Here is a 12,579-nt window from a genome sequence, read left to right on the forward strand (position 1 = left end):
ACAATCGGCGGCAGGAGGCCACTCTACAGAAGATGAGAAAATCTTTCCAATATGTCAAATACGCTGCGGAGAAGAAGACGGGGAACAGCTATCGCTTCCAAGCCCAGCAGGGCCCCGAGAAGAACATTGTGGGGTATGATCGGTCTTACCCCCTGAAGCCTATGGGTAACAGGAAAGTCTCCGGCCCTGGTGAGGTTCGGGCTGTGGACCGCCCGGAAGCACAGAGAGATTCCTTGTTTGCCCCCACCCCGCCTCAGGATGGTCATGAGAGGCTCTGCGAGAGGCCGGGCAGGAGGGGCTCAAGAGTACGCAAACCTAAGGACAGGACTGTCCTCCCCATGGTGGCGACCCCTCCAGGGGAATGCCCTTCTCATGCCAATGGGAAGGAGCACTTTCAGTTGCAAGAGGAGCTACGAAAAGTGGCCGAGGCAGAGGCCGCGCTGAAGGAGGAGCATCGCCGGAGGGAGGCCAGCCTGCAGGATGAGATGCGCCGGAAGGAGGCCATGATGAAGGACGAGATTCGCCAGATGGAGGCCACGATGCAGGCGAAGCTCTTCAGAGCTCAGGAGGAGCTGAGGATGGTTCAGAGAGAGATGGAAGACTCCAGAGAGGTGGCCGTAAGGGAAAATAGAGGACTCCTGACCCGAAGGAAGACACTCCAGGCGAGGCAGAGCGAGCTTCGCCCCAGAGGACCGTGGGCCAACCACCGCTCTAAGGCCGTGCCTCTTCTGACCTGCAGAATGGAGAAGCAAAAAGCCTTCGCTCCAAGGAAAGCCCTTCCTTTCAGAGGAGACAACCTTGATTATGCTTCTCCAATGGAAGATGGCGGATGCGCAGAATCGCACTTTCCCTCTGCGCTTTCCCATCAGGAGAGATGTCAAGTGAGCCCTTGCAGCCGTGGGCTAGAAGACGTCCCCTGTGGAAGGAGAAAGTATCTCAAGAAAGCAAGGCTCCCTGAAAGCGACGTTTCAGCGGCACAGGCCTCGCAGGCCCTCTTCAGAAATAACACCTCATGTCTGGATGAACAAACTCTGTCAGTGGAAAACAGATATTTGTCCCCTACAAGTCTGATGTGCCCTACCGCTGAGCAATTTCCATATGAGAATAGCCAGAGTGGAAACCCTCAGCTGGTGCCCTGTGAACTGTGTCACAGGAAGTTTGCTGTAGAGAGGTTGGAGAAACACAGCAAGATCTGCAAGAAGCTTCAGAATTCAAAGAGGAAGGTTTTTGACTCTTTCAAGCACAGGGCCAAGGGAACAGAACTGGAGACATACATCCATAAGAAGAAGGTTAAACCGCCAATCGTGGTAAGGGCTATCCTTAAACTCTTTCCAAGCTTCCCTTGTTTTCTCCTAGAGTCAGACTCAGCTTATAAATCAATGTAAACAATAAATAAGTGTTTAATGAAGTACTCTTCTGAAAAACTGCCGCAAAGGCACATTCGCCAGACAGAATAAATGGATCTTAGTGACTTCTGAATTCTGTTGTTAAAATCTACATGAGATATCAAGCAAATAGCACTCACAGGAAACAAAACTATAACTAAATTGTACTCTCTACCCAATGACCTGAAAGGTAGCCCCAGTAAGCTAAGTTATTGCTGTATTGATATTTTCTTGCCTTGTGAATGGTTTGTGACTAGACTGTGTACGCAGTGCTAGTCTGGACTTTTTCTGGAAGCTGTTTTATTGGTTTCATTTCCTGTTCCCAGCTGAGAAAGAACAACTGGAGGCAGAAGCACGAGGATTTCATTCGGAGCATCAAACAGGCCAGGGAGGTGCAGCAGGTGATCACGCAAGGAGGGAAGGTTGTGAACCTGCCCCAGCCCCCGGCGAATCCAAACCCCGACTACGTGCCCTGCCCTCACTGCGGCCGGCGCTTTGCCCCCAGGCCGGCACAGAGGCACATCCCCAAGTGTCAGCACATCAGGAGCCGCCCTCCTCCTCCTCCTCGCAGGTGAAAACTGATGTGAAGAAGAGCAAAAGAGTCGTGATCGTGGTTCATGACTCACGTGTCACGATCGTTACTCCTCCTCTTAAGGGTGCTCCAGCCCTTCCTCGTTCTGTCCCATTCCCCACACCTGTTTCTTATTCCAGCCCCTCTTTAGTTCCACCTTTAAAGCCAGACGCAGGCGATTGCTGCGTCTGGCTCCGTTATGGTTTTAGTTTCCTGTTCCTGATTCCCTGTCCCGCCGGTCCCGACCCGGTTCTGGTTTTTAGTTATTTTGGATGGATACCCTGGTCTTGGACTTCGCTTCCCGTTTTGGATTCCCCTTTTTGGATTTCTGCTTGGATTGTTTGCCCCGGACTCACTTCCCCTGGACACCTGCTCACCTCGGACACGCCCCCGTCTCCTGACCGACTCCTGCATGATATTTTTCCCTCTTGTTTCTTCACCTTTCGGATCGTGTTGTCCGCATAGGGCCCAGAAAGAACTGTTTCCTGACATCACATCCTGCCTTTTTCTTTTTAGAAATATATTTAGCACAGTTCATCCGTATGATGATAAAAAAAATGTTACTTTGTTTTAATAAAATGATTTTTTTTGGTGGACTGGTGTTTGCGTAGCTGTGGTTATTTCAGTTTTTTTCCCTTATGATAAATGTGTGTCGACCGTGAAAAGAAATTTCAAGCTGTTCTTATCATTCATACACCTTGACCTCCGAAAAATAATTTTTCAACCTGGAATGTACAATTAGCAGGCAATAGAACAGGTCACATTGGCCTTGGAACCATCAAAAAGTAGTATTCACACATTCTCGGCATCAATTTTCCTTAAAAACAACTGAAAAAGCAAGGAAAAGAGTGATTTTTTAATGAAAGTTATTTGATTTAATTTATTTAATTTACATAATATTTGAAATATGTTGGGATTAATGTGACTCAATATTATCTGCAGCTCTTACACTCCAGGCACCTGATAAAGTGGAACGCAGTGTCTTTGCCTTACATGGCGCTCAGCTCTTCCTCAATCCCAGCAGAAGCAGCAGCCTCCGGGTCCTGCCTCATGCACAGCTTAAAATGCAACACCGAGTAATACAACAAACAACAGGGAAAACCATTCACGATCAGACACATCCGTTGATTGCTGGCTCTCAGTAAAGGGACATTGCTGTGGTCCACGCATGAATCTGTTTTCTTAGTGCCTTATCCAATACAGTGTTGAGGCCAGTTTTCCCAGAAGCCAATTAAAGGGGAACACACAATAACTTGTAAAACCTCCAATTTACATCACAAAATAGACTACATTTCAAGGTTAAAGAATTACCATGTTCTGCGATTCAGAACGAGGCAGCAAAACTTCCTGTAATCTGATGTGGCCCTGTGACATTGTAAAGGAGCAGACTTGTGAATACATCTCGTTTAATCCAATGAAAATATTGCTCTCAACTTTTTGACGTTTTTGCCAATAAATAATACTACCTTGTTAACTCTGCATAAAGAACCATGGAATGTAACGCTTTTTGCAGTGAAATGTTTGCTGCACAACCTATACCTTTTCTCTCCTACATCACATTGCATTAGTCATTACAGTGATTAGTGAGCAGGAAGGGCTGCATCACATCGCAATTTGTGTGGAACTTGAATGCGAATTTGTTACAACATGGTGTAACTTACAGTACTTTCACAAAGTTCATGATTTTGTGCTCAATTTTGAGTTTGTAAAGTTTTTCTATAATGTCAATGATTTTATTTTGTGACTGAAATTAAATAACTGGTCTGAAAAGTTGGGACTGTAGTTCCACCTTAACCTACTAGTACTGTATGTCTTTGGACTGTGGGAAGAAACTTGAGCACCTGGAAGAAATCCACACAAATGAAGGGAGAACATACAATTCCATCCAGACTGCACCCCAGGAATTGAACCCAGGACCCCAGCTCTGTGAACCACAGTGCCACCTCATTGCTATAGTCACTATAATTAATGTCAAAACTCATTTGCAAATGAGCAGCCTGGGATCCAAAAGGATCAAGACAAGGATCCAAACAAAGCACTATCCCAAAGCTTGGCTTTGTACAGTATATCATACAGGGCTTGATGCAGAAGGCAGATAATCTAAGTCCATGCAATAATTGCTAAGGGAAAGTGACTTTGTGTTTTTGAAGGGAAGTCACTCAACATGGAGCTGTGTTAGTGAAATGATTGTTCTGATGTACGGCTGATGTCCAAACACTGAAAACATGATTGTGTATGCAATCGCACTCCCGGGCTCCATTGGGTATGGTTAAAATAACTTTTTATAGTTCAACACATTCAAAATGTGTGTACTTGATGAAAGTGTAACACGCATTTGGAGGAGTTATTCAGGATTTTCTTTCATTCAACTATTTCAAGACCCATTATTTTCAGATGTTGTAGTATACGTGAATAATGAAAGGCCTTCATATTGCACAATGAAGGAATGACTTCGCAGGTGTGAAGAATAAAAGATTAATTCAGCTCACTTTGGGGAGTTTCACAATGGCCCTCCTTATAGAAATGTGGGTTTGATTAAAGGAGTGAAGAAAAAGCACTGAATAATATTTGCTTTTGCAAACTTTATCATCTCAAAATATGGTTGAAGAAAAGAAAGAAATTGAAGAAGGTTAAACATAATCCAAAACGTATAAGGTCAATTTAAGTACAACCAGAATTCTAGTGTTTATGCAATGCATCTGTGGGTTGATATGAAATACGGCCGTACTTAAACTAAACGAGGTTATCGAGAGCATATTCTGAGTACGGCTGTGGCCAGTTGTACTGTGAACTGCGAGGACCGTATCTTATCCTGAACTGGCTGTGCGAATACCGCCCTCTGCTGGCAGAAGGAATAGATTACAACGGCACTGTATTGGCGATTAGTCCTGTTGCTAGAATATTGAGACAACAAGGAGTCCGCGGAGTCAAGCAATGCTGACAAAACAAGTACCTGAAATTCAATATAATTTTGTGTATTGATTACAAATAGGTGTGAAATTCTCATGTACAGTGGTATTCATGGATTCCTTACACAAGCAGCCGTTGTTATGATACTTTCGTAATCCGAATATAAATCTGTTATCTACTTAAAACTGTAATTATTGAATAGATTTATGTCTTTGAAATGCTTCATTAACGGGGCAGTTTCCATGTTCGGAAATGTTTTTATTTTGATTGCTGATTGCTAGATACTGTATGTTTAATAGGCATGCTGTTAATATTTTCTACAAGAGCCAAATAAGACAGTTATGCTGTAGTAAGTTATATATACGTTATATAACATAAGTTATATTTTGTTCTGAGGTCAATTTGAATCTCATATTAAATTACTGGTGTCCTTTTATCTGAGAAACACTACCTGATTGATCACCTGATGCCTAGAAATTAGCATGCACAGTAGAGCAGCGTTTAGCATTGCTAGCTCACAGTGCTGAGGCCCTGAGTACACTTCTGGACCTGGGGTGCTATCTGTATGGAGCTTGTATGTTCTCCCCATGTTTGCATGAGTTTGCTTTGGGTGCTCCAGTTTCCTCCCACAGTTCAAAGAACTACTGGTAGGTTAACTGGCTTCTGGGATAATTGGTGAGTGTCTGTGTCTTCCCTGCAATGGACTACCATCCAGTCCCGGGTATCTCCTGCTTATTACTTTCTGAGGCTCTGGCTCCCCCGTGACCCCGCGACCCCCTGACCCCCTGACCCTGAATTGGATGAAGCGGTTAGAAAATGGGTGGTTTCTGTTATGCTCTGGTCATGCTCTGCCATAGCAACAACTTGTAAAAAATGCAGATGCTAGGATTTAACTCAAAGAAGGAGCTCAGATCACTGTGTTGGCATCACTGTACAGGTGTCCGGTGTGTTTTAGAACATATGTTAAAATCTTATTTACTAACTTCTAGACTTTTTACCCCCCATATCAGCCTGCAGGTGCACAGTGGTCTGTGGACACCCTCCTTGCTCTGTCGTAAAACAGGAAATAAAAACCAACTGGTTTTGACTTTAATGCACTGAGTGTGGAACTCACAGAACTCTCTTGTCAGAAAGGCAGCTTCTAACAGCTTTTAAGTGAAGACTAAGAACACTTTTCTATTTTATTAAAATAGATTATATATGTTTTGTTTAAATATATGTTATAAATGTTAAAATGACAGCTCGTATAAGCTTGTATTTTTACCTTTCGATCATTTTTATAATTGCTTTGAGTTGCTTTTACCATGATATACAGTACAAAATATGAGGTGTTGAACTTGTCTAAAGTTTTAAAGCGCTTTATGACGTAAAGTGTGATGACAGTCCTTGGCGGTCTATGTAACAATTCTTCTTGAAGTAGGTCATCGGGCCAACAGTATATAAACATTACAGCTCAAGTGCTTTTGTATCTGAACGCTTTTAGGTAAGTAATTTAGCAGCTGCGGTATTAATAATGATTTTAATGGCAAATTCAATTGCAGGTAAAATAAAAATGGCGGATAACTTTCTTTCTAGCTTCGTGAGCGGTCGCGCCATATTATACATATATACCATAATAGAAAACATAATATGTACAGTAGAATTTTTCACTTTAAGCTGGCATTATCCAGAACCGGGTCAGGGCCCGGACCCGGACCGTGCAGTGTGGTCCGTCGGCCTTCTAAAGATGTTTAGGAGATCGAGGCGCCCTTGGATTTGATTAGAAACTTGCATAATTTCTTAACTTGACCCCATTATCTTAAAAAAAAACGGCCAGGCCAAGACCAAAGCATGAAGGCTGCGAGGATCGGGGGACTCTCATTTTTGGTCACAGCGTACAGTAGTAGATCAGTAACCTCTGTTTATCGTGATAACCTTTAATTATTTTCCAGTACTTTTTTAAATAATAAAACACATTGTCTCGCCAGTTTTGCTAAAGATACGGTTTTAGTGTTTACGCATAAATTTGTAAGCCGTAGGCTTAAATCTCGTGTTCTTATTTTCTGCATTTTCATCGTAAGGGAAGGCGCTCGTTTGCGATTTACGCGCTGAACATTGTAAGCAGTGGAGCCTTAAGGCACAGCCTCGCCTTAACACCATCGTTTGCATTGTCATTGTCATCCAGAAAAGCAGTCGTAAGAAAATGAATCTGTGGCGGCTCCGAACATTAAAAAAACTATGTCTAGACTGCAAATACATCCCAATCTTACTATCAACACGTTTTAAGAGCCCTCTCCTTTCCACCGGTATACAAGCTAAGAGAGAAATAGTGGAAATCCCATCTGAAGTAGCCCTCGTCTCACCTTCGGAGCTGTGAGCGATGGGGATAATAATTAAAAGGGGTACAGTTACTTTGAAAATGTGTATGTGATACTTAAATTTAAATAAAATAAAAAGATAAATTATATAACACAACTGTGCTATCTACGTCCATGTGTTTAAGACGTATGAATCGGTTTTAAAACAGACACACCCCTTTACTTCTCACAAATCCAACTGGAGTCTCAGTCCGTCGCCGCGATGAAATAGGAGCTCAAATGATTGCAATTTACTTATTTAAAAGAACCACTTCAAATCAAAAGGGAGACATTTTGTAATGGTAGTTATCGTATTATACAGTATACGTAATTGTAGATATACAGTACATAAAGGGTATGAATAGGTGTGAGCTTATACTGTATATTTAATATTTTATCTGACCCATTTGTAGATACCGCCTACTCAGATTTAGTTAAGTGGTCTGCCACCATAAAGACAGAAAAATATAATGACATCCTGTTACATTAACTGTAAAATAAACGCCGTAACTGCGGCCATATGAAAATTTGCATTAAGATTATACAAACATCCTAAGGAGCTCTATGACATATGAGCGTCGTAATAATGGTTGGTGACCTGAATTACGTGATCTGTATATACCCAAATACAGATATATCACATAGGGAGATCCAGTCAAACATTGCATTGCTATCGTCGTGGTGAACTATTTCTCCGCTGTTTAAAACTTGTTTGGTAAGTGTCATCAAATATGCTTGTCAATTTGTAGCGAAATCGATATACTTTATCATAATCCTTCAGCTATCTATAATGTAGTGAAACGGCTAATTAATATTGATAAATTCCCTTATTCACAGTGACTTTTGCTCAAACCCCTGTTGCATAATGGGTTAATTTTATATAAAAAACATTTATATCATAGATATAATACAAGCTTTGAAATGAAATAGTACATTTCCAGGTTTCAGTTACACATTTTTTAAAAAGCTCATGACTTTAAGCATTCTGAACATTGAGAATGTTATTTGGGAAACAAATGTTTATTATAATGTTTATGTTTAGGATCTGTCTCCTACTGAGTCAGCATGCAGCATTCAACACCATTAGGTTTAATATTAAAAAGTTGTGTATTTCCTGAATTGTTTTTTTTATTCTTTTCTATTAGACCATACTAGACTGTGCAGGATATCACTTATTTGCCATTTTTGCCTTTTCCAGATACCTGGGAAACAAAGCTCATATCTCATTTGCCAATGGAGCCCAGTCCTAAGCCTGGTGCTCTGTCCCCCTCCCCGAAGGACACAGACTCGAATCGACCTGCGCCCTTAAGGCGACAGGATCTGATCTCCACGTACTGCCCGCCTCCCAAGATACAGCTTCTGAAGGACACCTTCCAAGAGAAACTGATGCAGGAAAAGGAGAAAAAAATGATCGCCATGTACAATCGGCGGCAGGAGGCCGCTCTACAGAAGATGAGAAAATCTTTCCAATATGTCAAATACGCTGCGGAGAAGAAGACGGGGAACAGCTATCGCTTCCAAGCCCAGCAGGGCCCCGAGAAGAACATTGTGGGGTATGATCGGTCTTACCCCCTGAAGCCTATGGGTAACAGGAAAGTCTCCAGCCCTGGTGAGGTTCGGGCTGTGGACCGCCCGGAAGCACAGAGAGATTCCTTGTTTGCCCCCACCCCGCCTCAGGATGGTCATGAGAGGCCCTGCGAGAGGCCGGGCAGGAGGGGCTCAAGAGTACGCAAACCTAAGGACAGGACTGTCCTCCCCATGGTGGCGACCCCTCCAGGGGAATGCCCTTCTCATGCCAATGGGAAGGAGCACTTTCAGTCGCAAGAGGAGCTACGAAAAGTGGCCGAGGCAGAGGCCGCGCTGAAGGAGGAGCATCGCCGGAGGGAGGCCAGCCTGCAGGATGAGATGCGCCGGAAGGAGGCCATGATGAAGGACGAGATTCGCCAGATGGAGGCCACGATGCAGGCGAAGCTCTTCAGAGCTCAGGAGGAGCTGAGGATGGTTCAGAGAGAGATGGAAGACTCCAGAGAGGTGGCCGTAAGGGAAAATAGAGGACTCCTGACCCGAAGGAAGACACTCCAGGCGAGGCAGAGCGAGCTTCGCCCCAGAGGACCGTGGGCCAACCACCGCTCTAAGGCCGTGCCTCTTCTGACCTGCAGAATGGAGAAGCAAAAAGCCTTCGCTCCAAGGAAAGCCCTTCCTTTCAGAGGAGACAACCTTGATTATGCTTCTCCAATGGAAGATGGCGGATGCGCAGAATCGCACTTTCCCTCTGCGCTTTCCCATCAGGAGAGATGTCAAGTGAGCCCTTGCAGCCGTGGGCTAGAAGACGTCCCCTGTGGAAGGAGAAAGTATCTCAAGAAAGCAAGGCTCCCTGAAAGCGACGTTTCAGCGGCACAGGCCTCGCAGGCCCTCTTCAGAAATAACACCTCATGTCTGGATGAACAAACTCTGTCAGTGGAAAACAGATATTTGTCCCCTACAAGTCTGATGTGCCCTACCGCTGAGCAATTTCCATATGAGAATAGCCAGAGTGGAAACCCTCAGCTGGTGCCCTGTGAACTGTGTCACAGGAAGTTTGCTGTAGAGAGGTTGGAGAAACACAGCAAGATCTGCAAGAAGCTTCAGAATTCAAAGAGGAAGGTTTTTGACTCTTTCAAGCACAGGGCCAAGGGAACAGAACTGGAGACATACATCCATAAGAAGAAGGTTAAACCGCCAATCGTGGTAAGGGCTATCCTTAAACTCTTTCCAAGCTTCCCTTGTTTTCTCCTAGAGTCAGACTCAGCTTATAAATCAATGTAAACAATAAATAAGTGTTTAATGAAGTACTCTTCTGAAAAACTGCCGCAAAGGCACATTCGCCAGACAGAATAAATGGATCTTAGTGACTTCTGAATTCTGTTGTTAAAATCTACATGAGATATCAAGCAAATAGCACTCACAGGAAACAAAACTATAACTAAATTGTACTCTCTACCCAATTACCTGAAAGGTAGCCCCAGTAAGCTAAGTTATTGCTGTATTGATATTTTCTTGCCTTGTGAATGGTTTGTGACTAGACTGTGTACGCAGTGCTAGTCTGGACTTTTTCTGGAAGCTGTTTTATTGGTTTCATTTCCTGTTCCCAGCTGAGAAAGAACAACTGGAGGCAGAAGCACGAGGATTTCATTCGGAGCATCAAACTGGCCAGGGAGGTGCAGCAGGTGATCACGCAAGGAGGGAAGGTTGTGAACCTGCCCCAGCCCCCGGCGAATCCAAACCCCGACTACGTGCCCTGCCCTCACTGCGGCCGGCGCTTTGCCCCCAGGCCGGCACAGAGGCACATCCCCAAGTGTCAGCACATCAGGAGCCGCCCTCCTCCTCCTCCTCGCAGGTGAAAACTGATGTGAAGAAGAGCAAAAGAGTCGTGATCGTGGTTCATGACTCACGTGTCACGATCGTTACTCCTCCTCTTAAGGGTGCTCCAGCCCTTCCTCGTTCTGTCCCATTCCCCACACCTGTTTCTTATTCCAGCCCCTCTTTAGTTCCACCTTTAAAGCCAGACGCAGGCGATTGCTGCGTCTGGCTCCGTTATGGTTTTAGTTTCCTGTTCCTGATTCCCTGTCCCGCCGGTCCCGACCCGGTTCTGGTTTTTAGTTATTTTGGATGGATACCCTGGTCTTGGACTTCGCTTCCCGTTTTGGATTCCCCTTTTTGGATTTCTGCTTGGATTGTTTGCCCCGGACTCACTTCCCCTGGACACCTGCTCACCTCGGACACGCCCCCGTCTCCTGACCGACTCCTGCATGATATTTTTCCCTCTTGTTTCTTCACCTTTCGGATCGTGTTGTCCGCATAGGGCCCAGAAAGAACTGTTTCCTGACATCACATCCTGCCTTTTTCTTTTTAGAAATATATTTAGCACAGTTCATCCGTATGATGATAAAAAAAATGTTACTTTGTTTTAATAAAATGATTTTTTTTGGTGGACTGGTGTTTGCGTAGCTGTGGTTATTTCAGTTTTTTTCCCTTATGATAAATGTGTGTCGACCGTGAAAAGAAATTTCAAGCTGTTCTTATCATTCATACACCTTGACCTCCGAAAAATAATTTTTCAACCTGGAATGTACAATTAGCAGGCAATAGAACAGGTCACATTGGCCTTGGAACCATCAAAAAGTAGTATTCACACATTCTCGGCATCAATTTTCCTTAAAAACAACTGAAAAAGCAAGGAAAAGAGTGATTTTTTAATGAAAGTTATTTGATTTAATTTATTTAATTTACATAATATTTGAAATATGTTGGGATTAATGTGACTCAATATTATCTGCAGCTCTTACACTCCAGGCACCTGATAAAGTGGAACGCAGTGTCTTTGCCTTACATGGCGCTCAGCTCTTCCTCAATCCCAGCAGAAGCAGCAGCCTCCGGGTCCTGCCTCATGCACAGCTTAAAATGCAACACCGAGTAATACAACAAACAACAGGGAAAACCATTCACGATCAGACACATCCGTTGATTGCTGGCTCTCAGTAAAGGGACATTGCTGTGGTCCACGCATGAATCTGTTTTCTTAGTGCCTTATCCAATACAGTGTTGAGGCCAGTTTTCCCAGAAGCCAATTAAAGGGGAACACACAATAACTTGTAAAACCTCCAATTTACATCACAAAATAGACTACATTTCAAGGTTAAAGAATTACCATGTTCTGCGATTCAGAACGAGGCAGCAAAACTTCCTGTAATCTGATGTGGCCCTGTGACATTGTAAAGGAGCAGACTTGTGAATACATCTCGTTTAATCCAATGAAAATATTGCTCTCAACTTTTTGACGTTTTTGCCAATAAATAATACTACCTTGTTAACTCTGCATAAAGAACCATGGAATGTAACGCTTTTTGCAGTGAAATGTTTGCTGCACAACCTATACCTTTTCTCTCCTACATCACATTGCATTAGTCATTACAGTGATTAGTGAGCAGGAAGGGCTGCATCACATCGCAATTTGTGTGGAACTTGAATGCGAATTTGTTACAACATGGTGTAACTTACAGTACTTTCACAAAGTTCATGATTTTGTGCTCAATTTTGAGTTTGTAAAGTTTTTCTATAATGTCAATGATTTTATTTTGTGACTGAAATTAAATAACTGGTCTGAAAAGTTGGGACTGTAGTTCCACCTTAACCTACTAGTACTGTATGTCTTTGGACTGTGGGAAGAAACTTGAGCACCTGGAAGAAATCCACACAAATGAAGGGAGAACATACAATTCCATCCAGACTGCACCCCAGGAATTGAACCCAGGACCCCAGCTCTGTGAACCACAGTGCCACCTCATTGCTATAGTCACTATAATTAATGTCAAAACTCATTTGCAAATGAGCAGCCTGG

General features: G+C 43.6%; 2 protein-coding genes across 2 annotated transcripts; both read left to right on the forward strand.

Annotated features, from left to right (window-relative positions):
- The first annotated feature begins 12 nt into the window (after positions 1-12).
- Positions 13-2,505, forward strand: LOC148653574 (zinc finger C2HC domain-containing protein 1C-like). Its single transcript, XM_088648760.1, has 2 exons — positions 13-1,307; positions 1,712-2,505. The coding sequence occupies exons 1-2, from the start codon at positions 33-35 to the stop codon at positions 1,958-1,960; spliced, it is 1,524 nt and encodes a 507-aa protein (XP_088504886.1). The 5' UTR covers positions 13-32; the 3' UTR covers positions 1,961-2,505.
- Positions 2,506-7,805: 5,300 nt separating this feature from the next.
- On the forward strand, positions 7,806-10,146 carry LOC148653575 (uncharacterized). The gene is made up of 2 exons (XM_088647339.1): positions 7,806-7,917; positions 8,401-10,146. The coding sequence occupies exon 2, from the start codon at positions 8,436-8,438 to the stop codon at positions 10,005-10,007; it is 1,572 nt and encodes a 523-aa protein (XP_088503465.1). The 5' UTR covers positions 7,806-7,917; positions 8,401-8,435; the 3' UTR covers positions 10,008-10,146.
- Positions 10,147-12,579: the final 2,433 nt, after the last annotated feature.

This window comes from Lepisosteus platostomus, chromosome 10 (assembly GCF_059453375.1).
Source record: "Lepisosteus platostomus isolate fLepPlt1 chromosome 10, fLepPlt1.hap1, whole genome shotgun sequence".
Lineage (NCBI taxonomy): Eukaryota > Metazoa > Chordata > Actinopteri > Semionotiformes > Lepisosteidae > Lepisosteus > Lepisosteus platostomus.

Bases quoted from the DNA above. Each gene is read 5' to 3' on its own strand.
- LOC148653574 (XM_088648760.1), top strand. From the start codon at position 33: ATGAGAAAATCTTTCCAATATGTCAAATACGCTGCGGAGAAGAAGACG. The intron at 1,308-1,711 runs GTAAGGGCTATC...TCCTGTTCCCAG, and splicing joins AGGTTAAACCGCCAATCGTG to CTGAGAAAGAACAACTGGAG.
- LOC148653575 (XM_088647339.1), top strand. From the start codon at position 8,436: ATGGAGCCCAGTCCTAAGCCTGGTGCTCTGTCCCCCTCCCCGAAGGAC.